At 39.3% G+C, this 21,225-nt stretch overlaps 1 protein-coding gene across 2 annotated transcripts; it reads left to right on the top strand.

Moving 5' to 3' along the window:
• Positions 1 to 616: 616 nt before the first annotated feature.
• On the top strand, positions 617 to 16,008 carry CPN1 (carboxypeptidase N subunit 1). Of its 2 annotated transcripts, none has more exons than XM_026701098.2 (9): positions 617 to 1,110; positions 3,160 to 3,356; positions 4,735 to 4,890; positions 6,498 to 6,680; positions 10,821 to 10,932; positions 11,452 to 11,591; positions 12,592 to 12,691; positions 13,714 to 13,832; positions 15,708 to 16,008. In XM_026701098.2, the coding sequence occupies exons 1-9, from the start codon at positions 888 to 890 to the stop codon at positions 15,837 to 15,839; spliced, it is 1,362 nt and encodes a 453-aa protein (XP_026556883.2). In that variant the 5' UTR covers positions 617 to 887; the 3' UTR covers positions 15,840 to 16,008. The 2 variants fall into 2 exon arrangements, with proteins under 2 accessions (XP_026556883.2, XP_087789075.1); XM_087932949.1 differs by lacking the exon at positions 617 to 1,110 and adding an exon at positions 1,347 to 1,416.
• Positions 16,009 to 21,225: the final 5,217 nt, after the last annotated feature.

The following is a 21,225-nucleotide window of genomic DNA, read 5'->3' as shown; positions in this document are numbered from 1 at the left end:
TTCGGAGCAAAATATGGGTATCGAGCTAGTTTATAATGTAATTTGAAAAAGAAACTATGGGTTTCAGATCCTGAGCAAAATTGAGCAAAGGACTAAGAGCTGAGCCAATATCATGCCTCACCATTTGCAGTGCCCTTTGTCCCAGATAACATTTACTATGCAAAACACCCATTTATTTTAAAGCACTGATTCTTTCATGGGATACAAACACTTTATGGAACTTTATAATATAAAAGTATTTTCAGTTCCAATGGCAGTTTTTAAGACAGCTGCCAGATCTGTTCTAAGATCAGAGAATATGTTCTGACTACACCTACACCTGAATACAGGAGGACCACAGAAAGGAATGTTGTACATATTCAGAGATACTTGCTTTGTTACAGTTGTGTATGCAAGAGCTCTGGCATGTGGCTGAAAATGTGCTTCTTTCTACTGAGTCTAGGCAGAGACCCAAACTCCAGTGAAAGATGTCACAGTTCCTGAATACCTTTTCCTGAGAGATTTTGATCAGGTCTCTGTCCTGCCATGAAGAGCCAGGAGATTTCAGATGCTTGTTTACTCTTCAGTTAATAAATGAACAGAAATCAACACAACTTTATAAACGTGCAGAGGTTTTGAATAATTCTGGCTCCAAAAGCTCTGTGGAATATGTGTGTACTAGACTAGAGCACAAGGGGAAGAACTCAGCATTAAAAATTCTTCCCTCGCTGTAAGGGGCATTCACTGAGATTCCCCTCCCACCACTGTCTCCACCACAGGTGGAGTGGGCTGAGACTTGGCTGCAAAACTGGAGAGAACCGGGTTGAGTTTGCATTTTAGTTGCTGTCAAAAAGCAAGCTTGGAGAGCTATCGTCTACTGCAAAAAGCGGCTTGCCATCCAGAGAAAGATGTATCAGTGGCTTTGGATCCTTGGAAAAGTTCTGCTGTTGGTGAGGGTTGCTGCCTCAATTAACTTTGTCCATCATGGCTATGAGGAATTGCTACAGGCGCTGTTCGATGTAAAGGGCTCATGCCCCTATATTACCAGGCTGTACAGCATTGGGCGCAGTGTGCAGGGCCGCAACCTCTATGTGCTGGAATTCAGCGACTCTCCTGGCATCCATGAGCCTAGTAAGTGTGCCCAGAGGTATAACTCTTGTATAGCTGAAGAGATGCTTCTTTCTGCTCTGCCTGATCAATGCACAATTGGGTTTAGTGTGGTGCTGGAATCTCTGTGCCTAATGGAATCAAGCCAGGGCCACGGCAGGGGGAGGGCTGTACAGAACAGAACCAGTGTGTGGATTAACACTGACTTGTTTAATTAATAACATGGTTTTAAAAATGTATTAAGCCTCATGACACGTTAGTGGGTTTATTCCATTTCATGTGAAGGTCTGAGAGATACGTACTAACAACCATCTGAGGCTTGTAATTAAGGTAAAAAAAATTAATGCCAATTCCAGAGAGTCAACTCCAACTCTCTTTTTAAATGCTGTACTTTAATTCTAAAAAATAATGTAGCTAATTGGACAAAATTAATATTAATCTGGGAAGATGACAAAACCTTTACTTCTCCCTACACTATCTCTCTTCCCTAACACTCATAACTTTGTTGTTGCAAATTGTAGCCTTGATAGACTATACTTTTGAATAAGTGGGGCAGAGCCTGACATGTTGATACTGATGACAGAGGGAAATACAGGCGCCAGACTCATAATTATGCAGCAAGAATTCTAAGATCAAAGATCATGTGTTGAAGCCCTTGATACAGCTTTAACAGCTAAAGCAAAGAGGTTTTTCATTAGAAGTATTCTGGTTAATGAATACCTTCCCCAAAGTAGTGTACTTAGGAATTACAGAAGCTGAAGTTCAACATATCTGGGGGATACCAAACTGGAAAAGACTAGTCTACGGTAACCATTATCCAGTAGATGTCAGGCAAAAATATTTTTCTTCAACTAGGCATTGTAAAATTATTCATCAGTTACATAAAGCACAAGAGTAGATAATTAAAATTCTTTAGATAATCCTCTTACTTTTACCTTTTTATTTTTATGACATTTTATGGTCTTTTTTACTTGTACCCCAAAACCTAATTAAAAGAGCAGTATTTGTGTTTTAGTAATTTAGTAAATGTTCATTTCTCTGGTGTGCAAAGTTCAGCATTTACCAGTATGATATCCATTGTTTTATTAATTAATCCGACAAGATAGATAATACTAATAACTAGTAATGTTTCTTCCCACCAAGATTAGCAGGTAAGCCATTATAATTCATGTAAAGAAATCCCATAGACCAGTTGGTTCAAAGATTTTTAAGGATACAAGAAGAGGAACATAGAACTGATGAAGAAGGATAGGGAGAAAGAGGCTGGAATCAGCTGCAAGTTTGATCAAGGGATATCTACTGTATTATGTATACATGGATTTCCCCCCTTATAATCTACCCAAACATTTTTATTCTTTTGTGCATAAAGTAAGGCTACCTATATTTGCAGATATACTGCCTACAATTCTAGACACTTCTGTACGTAATTAATATCCTTCTTCTTGTAGAATGCATCTGGCAGTGTACATGTAGAGAAAAGGGGGCCATCTATGGGGGAAGCAGTTTTACATAAATGAATTGGAAGCTAAACCATGCTGATTTTATTTCTCAATTTTCTTTAACCCTGTAAAGCTTTAGAAGGCTGGAATGTGACATTCCAGGAAATAAGCTGAAGAGGAACGGTGGAAGGGACCTTTGGATACACTATGTGAAATAAGGAAATAAAGACCCTGATTATGTGGTTGTGACTATGCCCTACTTTCAATTCTCTACTGCAGGAAAAGATTTGCCCCCAGGATACATACCATTCTCATACAATGCACTGCTTCTTCCCATTTTTTCCAAGCACAGATTCCTGTCCATTGCCCTGTACTTTAAGTTCTGTATGAGAGACAGCAATTGACCTCTCTTGGTTTGACAGTGAATCTATGGCCTGAAGCAGCACATAACCTCACAATGAGCTTCTTTCCACAATACAAAAGGCCACAGCTATAGTTTCATCACCACAGAATGCCATTTGGGAATCAATGCTGCTTCCACCTCCTGCTTGACCTCAATGTTTATGCATCAGCACCCAGTTGTGTTGAATCTATCTACTCTGTTCCAATATCAACAAATTTCTCCCTTTCTCAGTGGAGCCAGAATTCAAGTATGTAGCAAACATGCATGGGAATGAGGTACTAGGCCGGGAACTGTTGCTCCAGCTTGCGGATTTCCTGTGTGAAGAGTACCGCCATGGTAATCCACGCATTACACAGCTCATCCATGAAACACGCATTCATCTCTTACCTTCAATGAATCCTGACGGATATGAAGTGGCAGCTGCCCAGGTACCAGGCAAGCATCCCTTTTTTATTTCAATTGCTATGGTAATAACGAAAGTTTGTTTTATGGCAGCCAAGGGAGAGAGGAATGGTGAGAAAGGGTATTTAATGCTTACTGAATGTGTTGGAAGTGCAATTTTCAGAATAGTTAGTTCCAGCACTTTTGGAGACATCAAATTTGGGAAAGCCAAAGTCACAAACAATAGCTCTAAATCAAACTTTATTCATTGCAACAGCTGAATTAAACTTCTATGTCACAAGGCAATACATCTTAAGAATAGACTCAGGTGACTGCTACAGAATATTGTATAAACTTATCATGATTGCTTGTTTGTGATCTTCCAGAGACATATAGCTTGCCACTATTAAGAACTTATAAGTGAGAGAGTTGGATCGTAATCTGATTTAGAAGGCAACATATTGTAGTACTATGTAGTAAAAAGTAGGACGTATGCTTTGAATGCAAAAAATATTTTGGTATCTACTGGTAAAAAAATAGTAGGCCTTGCGCCAGTCAATGTCAACAATACCAGCTAAACAAAGCAATATCTAATTCAAAATAAAGCAATTCTCTGTGTTCCCTATGGTCACTTTTGGTCATGGATGCTGAGTTGTAGCAAAGCTCTCCCTATCTATTATAATGTAATGATGCCATAGTTGCAGACCTGTAAAAGTGAGACAATCTTCCTCCATATTTTCCCGTGATTGGGAAATAGGCATTACATTGCAATGAATATCACTGGCCAACTTGCTTTCACTTTCTTGCTCTTCAAAGGATGACTGACATCATGATGACTTCAGAAGAGGAAAGTCACAGCAACTGGGGGCCTTCCAGATAACAGGCTTTCCACAAACTCTTCCAATTTATAATAATGCACTTAACACAGTTCCAAATTGTTCTGACCATTTATTGTTCCTAGTAGTTTATTGCTCTTTTGGTAAAAGATCTTTGAGAAGGGCATGTGACATCAAATAGTAAAGGCAACAGCCAATTTCCCAGCCCAAGGGAAAATTGATTCTTATAATTCAAACTGATTTCTTGGGTCATAAAAATAAGGGGATTTCAATTCTGCATTTCATGTTTATGCACTGTGGCTTTGAATATAGTTGTGTTAAGGAAAAAGATACGTTTCTTAAAATATAATAATCTTTAATTTAGGATTGTCTTTGAATTCTGATGATGCTAATCTGTATCAGAAGACCCTGTTCAATTAATATTTGACAACTATTCTTAGCATCCTGAAATCCAGAAATTCCTGAACTGTTTTTATTCTCTTTTCTGAAATGCGCTTCTCCCTTTTGATGACTCAAGAGATAAGATAAAATTTGGTATTCACTTAAACATATCTACAGATTACACAGAAATGTATTATTCTCTTTTTAGAACCAAAGTTATTTAGAGTATGTCACTGGGAGAAACAATGTCAATGGAGTCGACCTTAACCGTAATTTCCCTGACCTCAACATCATGATGTATTCCAATGAGAAACAGGGTGGACCCAATCATCACATCCCTTTGCCAGATAATTGGAAAAGCCAGGTAATGCCAATCCAGTTCATCCCTTTCAAGAAATGTCTATATCCACTTACAGTTCATCCACTCATCCATCCTAGCCATGTGGTTGTAAAAACTTGTGATGCCTGTGTAATGCATGTTACTGGGCTCTTACAATACTGCAGGAATTAAGTTCCCTCTAATTTTTTTGCCATTCTCTTTACATTTCTCCAAGAGCCAAATTACACGTGGAGAAAATCCAACTGCTTTAATACTCCCTGGATCGTAGTCCTTTGGAACACAGGAAGAAGAATCACATTTTGTTTGGGTCGCTGTCTCTGTATCTAGATATGGAAAATTAACATATTGAGAATTGGTTCCCAAGTTCTTAAACATCTATTAGGAACCTAGCTAGGCCATCATTTCTGATTAGCCATGTGAAGTCCTATATGTATTAAATTTGATAGGGATGAGTATAAAGTCTGCACACTTGCTTGTGCCTATGTGCATGTGTGCATGCATGTGCACAGGCACGCATGCATGTATGCACATGTGTTCGCATGCTGCCTTTAAGTCAGCATTGGTTCCTGCCTGGGCTAGTCTTTCCAGTTTTCTTGGAAAAAATTTAAAAACAGTTTGCTATTGTCACTTTCCTGGGTGAGAGAGTATGACTGGTCCAAAATCATCCAGGTAGGTTTTGTGCCTAAGGCAGGTCTAGAATTCACAGTCTCCCAGTTTCTAAAATGCAGAATCATGACTAGATTCACACATTGTCCTAAACCATGAGTTACTTCAGCATGATTTGCTGAATAAGCCACAATGGGCTGGACATGTTAAAAACATAATGTTTATGAATCTTAATGCTTGTGGGGTTCCTGCAACATGTACTTTTAACCAATAACAGACTTCAATAGTGTGTTTTTGTACTCTGTGTACGTGTGTGTGTGTGTGTGTGTGTGTGTGTGTGTGTGTAGGAGGGAGGGAGTCAGATTATAATTAGTATGCACTTAAGAACTTTCCTCGCTGCTTATTATTTAGATACTCATGTTTTGAATACATATCTAACGCTTTTTACAATATTTTTGTAAGCTGCCTACAGTCACTAATAGTGAGTGGGTGGCAACATTAAGATAGAAAACATGAGCAAGACTAAATCAGATAACCCACTCTTCTCCAATAAAGCTAAGTCAGTTTGGCAGATTAAAATTCTGCCAAAATTTTGTTTTAATAGAAGGAGACTGTCTCATTGCACCCAAGAACATTTCTGTGGTACATGAAAGCAGGAAAAAGATTTCCCGCTTGATCTTAATAACAGGCAAACAAGGATGGTAGTTGAGGAGGCAATACCTCAGACATTCCACATTAGCCATTTAGGACTTTCAACATAATTATCAATTTATTGAACTGTGTCCAGAAATCAATTAATGCAGGCAAAAAAAGGAATTAAAAGGTTTTATAAATGGGCACTTGCTAATTTCCATAATACTTTCCAAGACCAGAGAATTCTGAGATTAGAGAATAGTCATTTAGGCACTTTTACGTCTGCATTCTGGATATGTTCCCATGAGGGCAGTACTGCAGGTCTGGAACAAATTAAAAGTATTAAGAATCAGGTTGAGCATCTGGCTTAGTATTTTGTGTATCTCTGACAGGTAGAACCAGAGACATTGGCTGTAATTCAGTGGATGAAGAGTTACAATTTTATTCTCTCAGCCAATCTGCATGGTGGAGCTGTAGTTGCCAATTATCCCTATGACAAATCCCATGAACAGAGAATCCGTGGCAACTGGCAAGTAAACAGCACCCCTACCCCTGATGACATCCTCTTCAGAAAGGTAAGAAACGTCAGGGATAATAAAAGCAAGATGAAATGGATTCAAATCAATGTCTGTATAGAACAGGGGTGTCAAACTCAAGGCCCAGGGGCTGGATCCGGCCCACAGGGTGCTTAGATATGGCCTGCAGGACTGCCCTGGAAACAGTAAAGGACCAGCCTGTGGTGCCTCTGCCAGTGAAAATGGAGCTCGAGAGGGCCGTGAGTAGCAAAAGTATGCAAGAGGCCATCCTAGCTGAAAATGGAGCATGCAAGGGCTTGGCCAGTCCTCCCAAGCTCTGTTTTCACTGCAGTTGGTTACAGGAGATTGTTGCAGCCAAAAATGGGAGCCCCTTTTCACTGGCAGAGCGTTCGGGCCACTACAAGCATCCCAACACAAATGATGTTGAGCTGGCAATGCCCAACCCAGTCCCCCAAGGTCAAACAACCCTGATGCGGCCCTCAATTAAATTGAATTTGATACCCCTGGTATACAACGTCTTTTAGGAGACCATTAGATGCTGGCTTCACATCTAACCTGTGATGACCCGGCGTGTACCCTAAATATAACAAAAACCAAAATAAAGGTCCTTTCATGCCTTCAACTTGGCTTCACTGTTCAGTTGTTCACAGTTGGAGATTAAACTATTTTCAAAATAACATTCCAAATGAAAGAAATACAGTTCAAACTCAAATAGCAGATAATGAAGCAAAAACCAAAAACAAACCGCACTGAAGAAAGTTCCATGACAGACCAGGATAATTAATTACAAACTTCAAGAAGATAACCAGGTACAGTCCATTGGAAGAACACCAACCAAGATAAACCTCATCCAGGAAAAAACACGCATCTGTCTCCAGAGTTTGTTAGCACGCAGGTCCAAACTCTTATACAGATCTCACACCTGCAACCCATGAAGAGGATCATGGCCCTCTCCTCCCGAGTAGACCACATTTTCCCCTGATCCTCTCCTCCCTGCGTGTGCCCTAGGATGGATAGGGGATGGGCCTGGGTCCTCCTCTGACTCCTCAGCAGGCCTCTGCCCTTCCCCGGCCTCCTCCACCACCTCCGGAGCCACACTTCCACTCCCTGTTGGGTGTTCCTCCTCTCTCCCTCAGTGTCAGTCTCCACCAGGGGCATGACATAACCTGATCTCAGGTTGGTTCTGCACACCAACATGACCAGTGTGGAAACTTTAACAATGAAATATACCAACTTAAGTGTGACTATACTTTGGACAAATACCCAGCCTTGGGGATTAAGCTGTATAGGGGTTCTATTCTATCCAAATTGAGATCCTGGGAGAGAATTCAGATGGGAATGCCTCTTCTGCTCCTGGTTACCTTTGGTGCTCTTCTGTGTCAGTTCCCAAAGCCCAAGGATAGGATCAAATAACTGGCATCAAGTGGGTCACCCTCCCCTATTTCTTCCACCCCCACTTTTCTCCCTCCTCTTGTCCTCCTACCACTCATGGAAAGAGAATATTAGGAGAGAAGCGACTCAGTCCTCCTTTCTTTCCACCCATCCTCCTGATCACTTACCAAGAGGAGGCAGAGGAGGAAAAGTGGATCTTTTTATGTTTATGGAGATTCTCAGTCATCCAGGCAATAGTTGCCCCCAAAGTGCTTTTTCAAGAGGCAAACTGGATTTCTTGTTTTTCTTTTTTTCCCCCTTTGAAGTCATTTTGCTTCTCATCCAAGAAGCTTCTTCACCTCTGACTGGATGATGGAGAATGGAAGAATTTATACTCCTTGCAGACAGCTCATCATTTGCATTCCGTTTTTTCTTCATTCCCTAACATCAACTCATAGCTGAAGAAGCTTCTTGGATGAGAAGCAAAATGTCTTCAAAGAAAAAAAACCCAAGAAAGTCCAGTTGCCTCTTGAAAAAGCACCTCTGGGTCTTCTTATCCTTTTCACTGTGAATGAATGCAATAAAACTGCTCTTCCAGGGTGCATACTGTTTACTGTTTAAAACACCCTCCTCCCTCAGGGCTTCAGTGCTATAATGCCAAAACCACTGTAAGGAATTTTAAATATTTATCCAGTTGTATTTATGCATATCCAGCAGTCTTACAACAGATTGCTGGATATATACTGTATAAAATGATGTCTTTGCAGTTTTGGCACTACAGCACCAATACACAGAGAAATGGACAGCTGAGATGAGGGGAAGTACCCCTTCAGCTGGCATCATTGTTGTAAAGCAGAATTTCCATGCGAAAAGTGAATCCAATAACGCAAACTGCTCCCAAAAGACCATTCCCCCACCTTCTATACCCATGAGTGTATGAGAAGAGCGATGAAGGAGAAATGAGGAAAATGACTCCTTTTCTGTCTATTCTCTGATCCTGGCATAGAACTTCCCCCTTTTTACCTGTTCTTAGGGGAAGGAGGTCATTTCAGTGCCTGGAGAACTAGAATCCAAAACCCCTGCTTTCCTCATCTGTTTCTCACTTCCCCTGCCACCCATGAGTTGAAAGAGATGATTATTTGGGGGGGGGGGGGGGGGCACAGTGTGAGAGCAAAGCAAATGGGTGAGAAACTCAGTGCCCAGCAATAACATCAAGGCATGCCTGCAATAGCCTAAGATCAACAGAAGCAGCAAGCCAGCCTCCTTCCCTAGGCTTACCTCAGAACAATTCATGGCAGACTACTTAGCAAAGCTTATGCTGGAAAAAACAGAAAAACGCCACTTCTATGAACTGAATGATGGAAAGATGAACAGAGGTCATCTTCATGGTAGTCTGGAAACAGATTGAGAACATCATATATTTAATATCCTTAATTAACAGTTAATGGGTTGTCTTTATACTGTAGATATGTGGATGAATTCTTAATATTGTAAATGAGGGATAGAAAAGTTAGAATTGAAAAAAGGATGTGTTCTAAACATGAAGGAACTGTAATAAGATGGAGGGGAGAAGCTTAACATGTAAACAGAGTGCAGCTGCTGTGAATACTGTGGTACTGTATACATTTTATGTCATATCCCAGAGGTGGCCAGTGATCAGTTCTGTGTTTTAATTCTGATTTCCTTATTTTTTTTCTCTAATGCGTATGAAGCAACTAGTTCTGTTGTAAATAATGATACTAGACCTCCCTTGTATATATTTATTATTAGAACTGTTTGTTCAATTTGCTCTAGAAGCTCTCAACTTGATTCTCAGGCCAAATGACTAGTATTGCAATATATCTTGTGTAGTACAGCATAGTACTGATAATTTTAAAACTGCAATGAATATTTATGCTCGTTTGTAATAATGACTCATAGCCAGTTATTGGATTCTTTCGAATCTTGGAGTTCTACTATGAGATAGACAGAGGAGAAACTTCAAAGGAAAAAAAATGCAAGGAAGCCAACTCCTACTACATAGTCGGGGGTGGGTGGGGGCGGGGAGGGGAGGAACGGACATTTTACAGACTATCTTTTTTAATGTAGTGCTGTCTTCATCTTGGGAAAGCTTTCAGTATATTCTTCTTGATTCTATTAATTGCTATTTTTGATGTTTTAATATTATTCTACTACTAGATTATTTATTTTTATTTGCTATGTGCTACACATATTTGATGGGCCTTGAACTGGCAGTGAATAATCCAGAAGCTGCCAAAAAGGCTGATTTCAAGATGGAGGTGCTGAGCTATTATTAGGAAAGTAAAATTAATCTGGTGATATAATTCCTCTATACAAAGTGATGCATTTGTAAAATTCTATATACTGCAGAGTTGATTTTAAATAATAAATAATAAAACAATAATTGAGGATTGTAGAAGTAGAAAAGTACAAACTAAATTGTGAGTTGTTGGAATAGTCCTCCCACCCAAACTGAAAAATTACATTAAGGTTTGGAGTTATATAAAGATAAAATCTCTTTTCCTCTACTTCTCAAAATACTGTAACTCAAATGATTTAATAAATTATATCTATCTATCTATCTATCTCTATATCTCTATATAGCTTTCACTGTATGCTGTGAATATTTATTTTTCTTGTTTTGCTCGAACAGCATTGAGTCTGCTACATAGTATGATAGGATAGCTTTTCTTAATGGGAAGCAAGGACAGTAATATTGCAAAGGTGATGTTAAGATCTTCTTTTCCCCTTTTTCACCTGTGACAGGACAGGTGAAAATATATGACCAGTTTGACATTTTCTTTCCAGTTGGCCAAGGTTTATTCTTATTCTCACGGATGGATGCATCGTGGTACAAACTGTGGAGACTTCTTTGTTGATGGCATCACTAATGGGGCGTCCTGGTACTCACTCAGCAAAGGTAAGGCGAAATGGCGTGACAGCACAAGAGAAAGAGAGTAAGTATATTTTGGAGAGAATATTTTGAAATGACCCATCGTGTAAAAGAGTAATGGCCTTTAGAATGGTTAGAAAACTTCCCTCCTTTGGAGCTCTTATTTTGATCTTTGGTCCTCATACTCAAATATGAAGTCATCAAGAGACGCCGTTTTTTACATCATTTTAGTTGGTGACATTTAGCTCAAAGGTATGCTTAAGACTTTTTATCAGTGTTGCACTGGCCAAAGATAAGTCATTTCTTTGAATCATTCAACTGAATTATAGTTTTACTTTAATGCATTTTCTCTAGCCCTTCAGGTTTCTGCAATGACCTGCTATTCCTTAGGTTTCTTTTGGTTTGTTTCTGATGTATTTTGGTTTGCTGCTTGCTTAACTTTACTGTTTATTTTAGTGGATTTGTAAACCATTCTGAAAGTTTGTTTGGTTAGGAATTATGTTGCAGATTAAATGTTATGTATCTCCAGCTCTCTTTGTCCTTCAGGGATGCAGGATTTCAATTACCTGCACACCAACTGCTTTGAAATTACCCTTGAACTGAGCTGTAAGAAATTCCCGCCACAGGAGGAATTGGAATATGAATGGCTGGCAAATCGGGAGGCCCTTATTGCCTACATAGAGGAGGTAACAAAATTATGACACAATATCATTCTGCTTTTTGGCAAACCTTTTTTAAAAGTTGACATCCTCTTTCTTTCATGCTTGTAAGATAGTACATTTAATAATGAACCCTTGATTTGACTATTTGGCAGTGAATTACCAAGGTCAGGGCAATGGAGCTGGTCTGTCCTAGGTACAGGCAATGAGAGTAGCATTGTCTGCCAACCTGGGGATGATAAGGAGGCTATCCAGAGTGTTGGTGGTGCACATGTGGAGGCAGATTGGTGTTGCTGATGCATTCTATCAGCTGTTTGGTTGTTAACAGAGGAGGGGGCTGTTAAAAAATTATCTGCTCCCATTGTCTAATATGTCAAGTACACCATTGCTTTTTGAATAGGGGGATGGTGCATTTATGAAACCTGATTGCCCATTAAACCTGAAAGTGCTTTTGAATATTCATTAAAAAGCCTATCTACTACTTTGCACACACACAAAATTATGTTTCTTACCTGTCCTCATACTTCTATCTTCTTAGTGCTTTCTTGCCACTGCTGCACACCTCCACCAGTCTTCCCAGTGCTTTTCAGTCAGCCCTTACGTTGTTCCAAATTTACCAGTGCCTTTGCTGTACTACTCCCTGCATCTCCCACATTTTTTCCTAACTCTTCCCAGAGATAATACAATTCTGATTACATATGTGCAGACTCAATTTTTTTTCTTGTTCATCTAATAAATAAATCTAGAATACATGACAACTCTGGAACTCTGTCCAGAGATAGTCTTTTCCTCTGGAAGGCCTTTCTATCTATTCTGAAGCTGCTGGTGCATGAACCTGGGACTTTCCGAACACACCACATTTATGTTTTATCACTGAGCTGATCATTGTGACCTGGAAAAGACATTTTCTCAGTATAGTAAAGAAGCTCTATCACAGATGAAGCTTCAGACAAAATGAATTGTTGCTGTATTCTTTCTAAGTACCATCATCTTAGTCCTAAGGCTGTTCAGTATTTCTGTTGTGCAGATTCACCAGGGCATCAAAGGCATGGTGTCAGATGAAAACAACAACAAACTTCCAGGAGCTGTAATTTCTGTGGAAGGAATTGGCCATGATGTTACTACAGGTTGGTACTCAGCCTAACACTCTTTTTAAAGAGTTCTTAAATTGATTTCGTAGGTATTTACCATATTATAATTTGAATTTTAAAAGTTGCTAGAATTTAGTAACAAAGTCAGAAATTAAACAGTAAGCCTATGAAAGCACTTCCAAATCTGGTGCCTGCCAAAGTTATTAGGAGGACTTATGTACAGTTAGAACTCCCTTTCTGGAGAGGTTTGGAAAGTTGTAATCCTATAACAATATAGGGAACATTTAATATTGTAGCATTGCACCATTTAGCTTTAGGCTATGTAGTATATCTACAATGTATGTTTGTGTGAAGTAGACATATAGTAGGCTAGTCTGTGGAGAGGATTTCTGGAGTTTGTGGTATTTTTATTAACTTTATTAAACTAAGTTAAAAGTTAATCCTACAAAAGTGTAGCTGAAGGATTTTAACTCCCTTAGGTTGCACTTTACCATCTAGAACAGGGTGACAAACTCACATCATCACTGACCTAGAAGCACAAGGAAAAACATACTGTACATCTGGGATTGTTTACTTATCCGTTTTTTTCAACCATTCGTATATGCTATATTGAGTTTGAATTCATGATGGTGCAAATGGCATACAAGAATTCCATGTATGTTGAAGACATTTAGACCTTCATATGATGAAGAATGAATAAGGAAGGTGTTTACAGAACATCAGACATCGGTCACTCCATATTTTGTTTCTTTTGCATTCATGATGAATATTTGAACAGAGCTATAAGTTCCTTGGAAGCATCTCCTTGGGCTTCTTGAAAAATTAATCAAGATGTTGGTTTAGTTGCTCTTTTGACAACTTACTATTCAGTGACATTTAGTCTCTGATGGTTTCAGGAAAAACAAGAGTGATTGTCAGGGGTTCTATCAGTAATTCATTAATTCCAATTCCACTAACTAAATGATGGCACTAGGTAGAATTTTGTCCTTCTGAGTTTTGTCATCTTCAAATGAAATCTTTATCATCTGAATCTTTTAGTATCTTCTTCTCTCATGTAGGTGAACATGGTGACTACTTCAGGCTGCTATTGCCTGGTAATTATAGAGTTATTGCATCAGCGGATGGTTACCAACCTCAGACCATGATGGTGATTGTTGGCCCAGCTCAGCCCACACTGGTGAGTAAGGAGTCCTCCCACTTCCAATATGAAACATGAGTAGGGAAGCAAAAATAAGAAAATATCTGCATTTATATGTATTCCCTCAGCGGCAGCACATCTTGATATCTTGATTAGTGAAAATACTATAGAAATGAGAAATTACTTTTCTACCCAAAAGAATGGTATACATTTTCCATACGGAAAAACATGAAAATACTCCCTACCTCCCTCAAGTATAAATTATCCACTAGTCACACAGTCTATCTTGGAATTAAGTTAGTTTATAATAGACTGGATTACTGTATACAAGGACCATCGATTTATGCTTCTGCTAGCCAGAAACAGCTTTGGCTGGGAAAACATTGCAACTACTATGTTTCAGGCTATTATCCAGCAACAGTAATGGTTATTCTTATACAGTAGCCAGAACTTCGATGCCCCATTATTTATTTATTCATCTATAATTTATGATTATATATATGTGTGTGTGTGTGTGTGTGTGTGTGTGTTTTCTTAAGTTTTCATGGGTACTTACATGTATGGTATTCAGCTTTGTTCGGGTATTTTCCCACGTCATTATAGTTGTGCTTTTAAAGTTGTAGCAACGTTTCGTCAGAATCTCATCTGCCATCATCAGGCTTCTGTATAGTGCTTGTCTGTGAGTCAGACTTTCACAGCTATTTCTGTTTTAAATTTGGTGCTAGCCTACGCTGTGCCAGAATCATCTCTTCTATTCATTATTTCAGGTCTTTTTTCAATCTCTATGGCTTCTCTGATAATTCTGTGGCTGGGGTTTTCTATAGTGGCTAGGGTTTTGGTGCCATTGAAGTCGATGCTATGACCTGTTGCTTCATCGACTTCAATGGCACCAAAACCCTAGCCACTATAGAAAACCCCAGCTACAGAATTATCAGAGAAGCCATAGAGATTGAAAAAAGACCTGAAAGCATGAATAGAAGAGATGATTCCACCAGACTCTCAATTATTTGGAAGCCTTCACTCACAAACAAAAAAATCTCCACACCACAAGCCAGGCAAACACCTGGGCACAAACAGACTCCTCCTGATACCTCCAGCTCAAACACACCCCAACCAGGCACCCAGATGAAACCTAGCTTCCTAATAAATGATAGCCGTCCATTTACTCAGAGCCAAGCCGCACTAAAAGCCTCCAATACAGGAAACACAATGTTGCCAGCCAATCAAGACAAAAAAAGCTACAAAACAGACAGAAGATATTAGAAACATCAATCAAGCAGAACACAGCAAACTCCAAGACCAATAAACATAGACCAGGACTCCCAACCAATCAGGATGAAGAAAAAACCATTCTGGCACAGCAGTAGGCTAGCACCAAATTTAAAACAGAAACGGCTGTGAAAGTCTGACTCACAGACGAACACAATACAGAAGCCTGATGATGGCAGATGAGATTCTGCCAAAACGTTGCTACAACTTTAAAAGCACAACGATAATGACCGTGGGAAAATACCCAAACAAAGCTGAATACCATACAGGTAAGTACCCATGAAAACAATTTTTTTAGTTACATCAAAATCTTAGCTCTAAGCATACAGTTTTCTAAATAAAATAATATACTATCCATCTAGAGACTATTAACCACTTCTAAAAAAACCCTATATAATAACAGAGATCTATACATAGATAGTTGACTTTCCCAGAATGCAGTCCTTCTGATTCACTGATGGAAAGTTGGCAAATATATACTCCCTTCTTGTTTTACTGCATAATTTTGTGAGTGTGTTTTTAATTCATCCGCAGGAACTTTGTCCAATTAAATATGACAAGCTTCCATCCCGCAGAGAGGCGGGGGTACAATATGTAATGTAATTTTTCATTGGATGGCATTTCAGTGACTTTTGTCTCTTTCAGGTGGATTTCCAACTCAGACAGAAACCTTTGGACAATCCTCCTGCACCAAAGACATATAAGAAAAGGTCCCATAATAAGCCGCAGCAAAAGAAGATTGTCCCACGGGCTGCCCCATGGCAGACCCTACGATGAAGTCAGTCCTTGACTAGATAAAAGCTGAAGTAGCCATGTCTGACATGCAATGTCAACAAATGAACTTTTGGCAAATGAACTTTTTAAGATGCACCCAACCCTCTGATGACCCTCACAATCATGAAATGCATCTAAAGCTTTCTGCTTATTAAATATATATTTAACTGCATTGTGGACTGAAAACTCTTTCCGAAGGAGGGCAGGCATTAGGCTGTTCTGTCCTATGATATTCTAATCAGTCCTGTATTTTAATTTTTCAGGAACACTACAGTACTGTAGCTCATGAGAGCCTGCATTGCCCTCTTCTGGGCACTGCAAAATAATCATGGAAAAAAAGTTATAATAGGATGTTTTTAACCAATTGTTTACATGAATATTGGAAAAGTTTCCAACGCATTTCTTTGGGGTGAAAAAAACATATACAAAATGGTAACTGTTAAACATTCGTGACACAACTTTATACTGAATTATAGAGGCTAACTTTATGTGCCTGCTCAAGCCAGCCCAATATGAGTTTATTCAGATTTGAACTTTTCTACAGAGCATCAGGCCTGCAGAGTTAATGCTATTCACCTATGTTTGAATCAGCAGAAACTGCCAAATGGTGCTGACCTGATTATTTGCCTGCAAAGCATGCTTCTGGCTTTGCATATTGCCTTTCAGCTTGCCACCTGTCAGAGGGAAAACCATATGCACATCGGACCACTATAATAGAATTTTGTCAATAATTTCTAGGCTTGTTTTTCTATGTTCCTCTTCCAACCATCCAGTTTGTCATTACCCAAGTTCAATAAATTGAAAACCAGAACAGAGCAGATCAGATTTAGTAAGGGAGTTAAGTTACAAGCAACTTACTTTGAATTTCTCTTCCTGTCATTCGCCCCCGCCATCCCTTATATAGACAGATACATGCAGACTTTCACAGACTTTCTCTGTGTTCTGTTTAGACTGCAATAAGAGTAGAGGTCTACCACTAGGTGAGCCTCCTATTCTATTTCCCTGGTACACAATTCCACTATTTTGCTACCCACATTTGCATTAAGTGGTAAAGGTCATACTGTAGAGTTAAAGCAGTTACTGCTAGGTAAGTAGTCTAGAATTGTGTTAAATTTGTGTTTTGCCGACAAAGAAATAAAGGGAGACTAGTATAGATCTATTTCAAGCTATTTAGCTGTCATCAGCTAGCCATACCCTTTTGGGATTTGAACCTGGGCTACTTACATATTAGGTAGATGTATTAACCTCTAAGCCACAGGCTCAGGCTCTCCTTGCTTTGTCGGCACATCTACCTAATTAGGTACATCTACTTAATATGTAAGTAGCCCTGGTTCAAATCACAGAAGGGTATGGCTAGCTGATAGGAGCTAAATAGCTTGAAATAGATCTATACTAGTCTCCCTTTATTTCTTTTTGGTAAAACATAAATGTAACACAAAAATAGTTTGTCGCAAGAGCGACTGCAGGTGAAGGCTCTGGACTGGGGCTGAAAGGCAAAAATGGAAGCAGTATGCTCCATCCCATATTTCGGTAGACCAGGTTGCCCTGATAGATTGGTCCCACCAGAAAAAAACCACTAACCTTACAACTGTTTTGTAGTTTGATCAATCAGCAGCACAATATTGCTAATTTTGATCCACTAGCAGCACAATGTTGCTATATACAGCAGCTATATGCAGAGATTAACTGCAGAATGACAGCTACAGACTAGAGGGGAAGGCACATATCCTCTACTCGAAATGACAAATAAGAACTCCTCTGATTCCATCTGCTATTGATTGCCTGATTTTACCTGCAGGGTAATGGTTGAAGTATACAGAAACAGAGTTTACACTTTGGACTACCATTGAAACCTGTTGGGTGTAAGGGAAAGAACTTATGCCTATTTCACACACGGAGTGGAGACAAGATAGCAATAGCACTTAGACTTATATACTGCTTTATAGTGCTTTACAGCCCTCTCTAAGTGTGGTTCACAGAGTCAGCCTCTTGCCCCAACAATCTGGGCCCTCATTTTACCCACCTCGGAAGGATGGAAGGCTGAGTCAACCTTGAGCCTGGTGAGATTTGAACAGCCGATAGTCAGCAGAAGCGGCCTGCAGTACAACACTCTAACCACTGCGCCACAGAGGTTCTGTGATGAATGCAATATCATGGTAAAAGAGAAAATATGTTGGCGGTGCATGTTGATACCCAGGTGAAAATGGAACAATCCAAAAATCCTTATCACAACAGTTGCCACCATTACTACTGGTGCTCATATTTGGCTGGTACTATACATATGCAGATAATTTCACAATACCAGTTTTGGAAAAAAAACCCAACTATGACTGCAATTTAATTTTATACATGGAGTGTGAGGGGGTGCTATATTGTCCCACATTTCTGGCAGCAAAATGCCTTGAACTAGCTTTCAATAAATTACACTGTTTAACATATATTTTTATTTGACATCTGAATCCATAAACCATATAGAATTTGATCTGAATTTTTGATAGTTCAGAATTTCCAAGCTAATATCCAAATATCTGTGAGAAAATAAAAATCCATATTTTACAGGGTATTTCATATGGAACTAGCTTTTATAAAGTTGGTGCAAGTTTTCAAAGCATTTATCAAAGCTCATGAACTATTTCGTGAACTTTGAATTTGCTAATACATTTGTGTTCATGGGAATTTATTTTCCTCCTGGTGAGTACAGCTGCTTACATTAATTTACTCAAGACGAACCTTGTTTTACAAAACACTATATTTAAGACAAGTAGTATTAAATTTAAGTTTATAAATTCATGAAATATATGTCAGACTGATAAAACTTACCTTTTAGTTCTCTAGCATTTCTCCCAACTACTTTGGAACTTAATTTGAAAATACTTCTAAATAGATTTTGTCAATCAGGCTATTTCTGTCTATTGTCAAGAACTGTGTCTTTCTTATTCCCCAAGAATATTGCCTTTTACTGCCATATTGTATAAGATTTGTAAGCCAATTTATTCTGGATATTGTTCAATGAAACAGAATATTGATACAGAGAATTGTTCTTCTTATTGGTTTTCTTTTCACATGTTTATAGTTTCACAGAAATAAGAATAAGATACAAAAACATACAGTATATTCAACAGTACACACTGTTGTCTCCAGAAATTATGCCACTGAAATTTAGTAGCAAAGTTTTGTTTTTTTTTAAAAAAGGAAAGAGCAATTTAGGTTATTATTTTAAGTAAGAAAAGTGAAAGACAACTTTGGGAGAACTACATAAGATGGGGTGAAGCAGACCTGGAAAAGGACTACCATAAATTATATCTAACTTTTGTAACATAAAGAATACCTATTTTGAACTCTCTTCTGATTTTCATCAGCAATTTTGGGTATCTCAACGAGAACAGTTTGGGCACTAAGTGCTGGAAATTATTTTTACATACAATAATTTATATACTATCTTCTCCTAAAGGCTAGAACTCTATCTTACAACTAACAAAATAATACTCATCATCTGCAGAAAACCTGTCTCTTTGGGTTAGCTATTTCCAGCTAAGTTGCAGGCTCTACCAGAGGTGGTTCTAACCAGCAAGTTCTAACCAGTTCTAGAGAACCGGTAGTGGAAATTTTGAGTAGTTTGGAGAACCGGCAATACCACCTCTGACTGGAGATTTTACAGTATCCTTCCCCTGCCACGCCCACCAAGCCATGTCCACAGAACCCGAAGTAAAAACATTTGAATCCCACCACTGGTCTCTACCCTTAATACTTGTTGGAGAGGAACTGCTTTCTATGGTTTCTGAAAGAAAACAGGAAAGAAGCCATGTTCACAAGCTGCTCCTTAGGAAAGGACTGAGAAGACTTGTCTCCCTCCTCTTTAACCATCATAGAAGATGGAAATTCACCCTCTGCTTTCAGCTTGGGCAAAATGGATGGGCAGACTTTGCCTGAATCAACCACAATTGGCTTTAACGGGTGACAAACGGTATTTTGACTTGGAACCCAAAGCCTACTGCTAACCAGTGCAGTTCCTATTAGATTGGTATAATTGTGCTGAACCACTTTGGATCAATCCCAGGCTGGCAGATGAATTCTAGCTAGTTCTAGCTTCTGGGGCAAGGCCACGTAGAGTAAACTGCAATAATCCAAATATGAATTGGCAAAGGCAAGAGTTGCTGACGTCAGAATTTGCTAGGCCAAAAATAGTTGCAATGGTTTTCCCTGTCAAGGCTAAGAAAAGGCCCCAGCAGGAGCCATGAGTCTAAAACCTTCAAATTGCACCTTTTCAGTGAGAGTTCTGCCCTACCTATAATTTAAGAAGTGAGAAAATATGTAACCCAAAATGGGAAATTTAGAAATATTTCTGCCTCCTGACAGAAATCTTTGAAAAATATTTTACCCCTAATTTATGGGTGAGACTCAATCAGCAGGCCTGAGGGCTCTCCTTCGCTCCATCTGTCCTGTAAGCATGTAGATCGGTACAAAGATGACTCTAAGATCAGTTAAAATTTCTCTCACCTTTCTTCCACCCATCCCATTAACTAAGCAAGAACTGTGAATACGTTTCTGTTTGGGAACGTTATAATTTTTACATCCTTACTATTGAGGCCCGAAATGGTATTTACACAGAAAAATGGGATTTTTTTTCCCTTAATAATATGGTATGTCATTTATATATGTCAGCTGAAATAATGACTCAATGCCTTTACTGTTCCCATCTCGACTTTTACTGCAGCAGCACTCCCATGCTGCCTATTTTTACACAGGGTGATGATTTCATACATCCCACTAAGCTATAATAAGGTGGCTTTGATTTTGATTTCTAAAAACTAATGCACATCTTGGCCAATTCATGCCACATAGGGTTTGGGGTTTTTTTTTTTTATTTCCAAACAGCCACTCTCTATGCCAATCCTTTCTGACGCCCAGAACTTTCAAAAGCAATCCGAGTACGGCATGGGGAAGGGAGGGGGAAATCTGCAGCTCAAAGAAAATACAGTCGTTCAAATCAAAGGCCCCACTGGGACTGTTTTCTAGATGATTCCAGTCAGTTACATATCTCGATCTCCGAGAATTATGCTTTTTCTGCGTGCCAAGTTATTTTGAGAAAGGTGGTGGAAGTGGTCACAGGTTGATGCTAAGAGGAGCCGATGGGCCATGCACCCCGCGCTATACAGGAGTCCGGAGGGTCGGAATTAGTTTTCAGGGCTTTTGAGCACGTGCTGAGTTCCCGTCTCCCGCCCCCTCTTGTCCGAACGAGCCTGGAGGGATAGTCGGCTTTACCCGTTGCAACACTTTACTTCTGCCCGGCCAACTCGCGGTTGCGACCTGCCACCTCCAGCCCTGAGTACGCTCGGTGGCGGAAAGGGGGCGCTGAGAAGACAAGCAGGCTGGAGAGGGCGGCGACTCG

This window comes from Pseudonaja textilis, chromosome 4 (genome assembly GCF_049901715.1).
Source record: "Pseudonaja textilis isolate UNSWEBS1 chromosome 4, rPseTex1.2, whole genome shotgun sequence".
Taxonomy (NCBI): Eukaryota; Metazoa; Chordata; class Lepidosauria; order Squamata; family Elapidae; genus Pseudonaja; species Pseudonaja textilis.
Note: the sequence above shows the minus strand (reverse complement) of the source record. Positions and strands in the feature narration are given on the sequence as shown.

Excerpts from the sequence above, each read along its gene's own strand:
- CPN1 (XM_026701098.2), top strand. The coding sequence starts at position 888 with ATGTATCAGTGGCTTTGGATCCTTGGAAAAGTTCTGCTGTTGGTGAGG. Across the intron at positions 3,357-4,734 it reads ATGAAGTGGCAGCTGCCCAG|AACCAAAGTTATTTAGAGTA; the intron begins GTACCAGGCAAG and ends TTCTCTTTTTAG. Across the intron at positions 11,592-12,591 it reads TTATTGCCTACATAGAGGAG|ATTCACCAGGGCATCAAAGG; the intron begins GTAACAAAATTA and ends TCTGTTGTGCAG.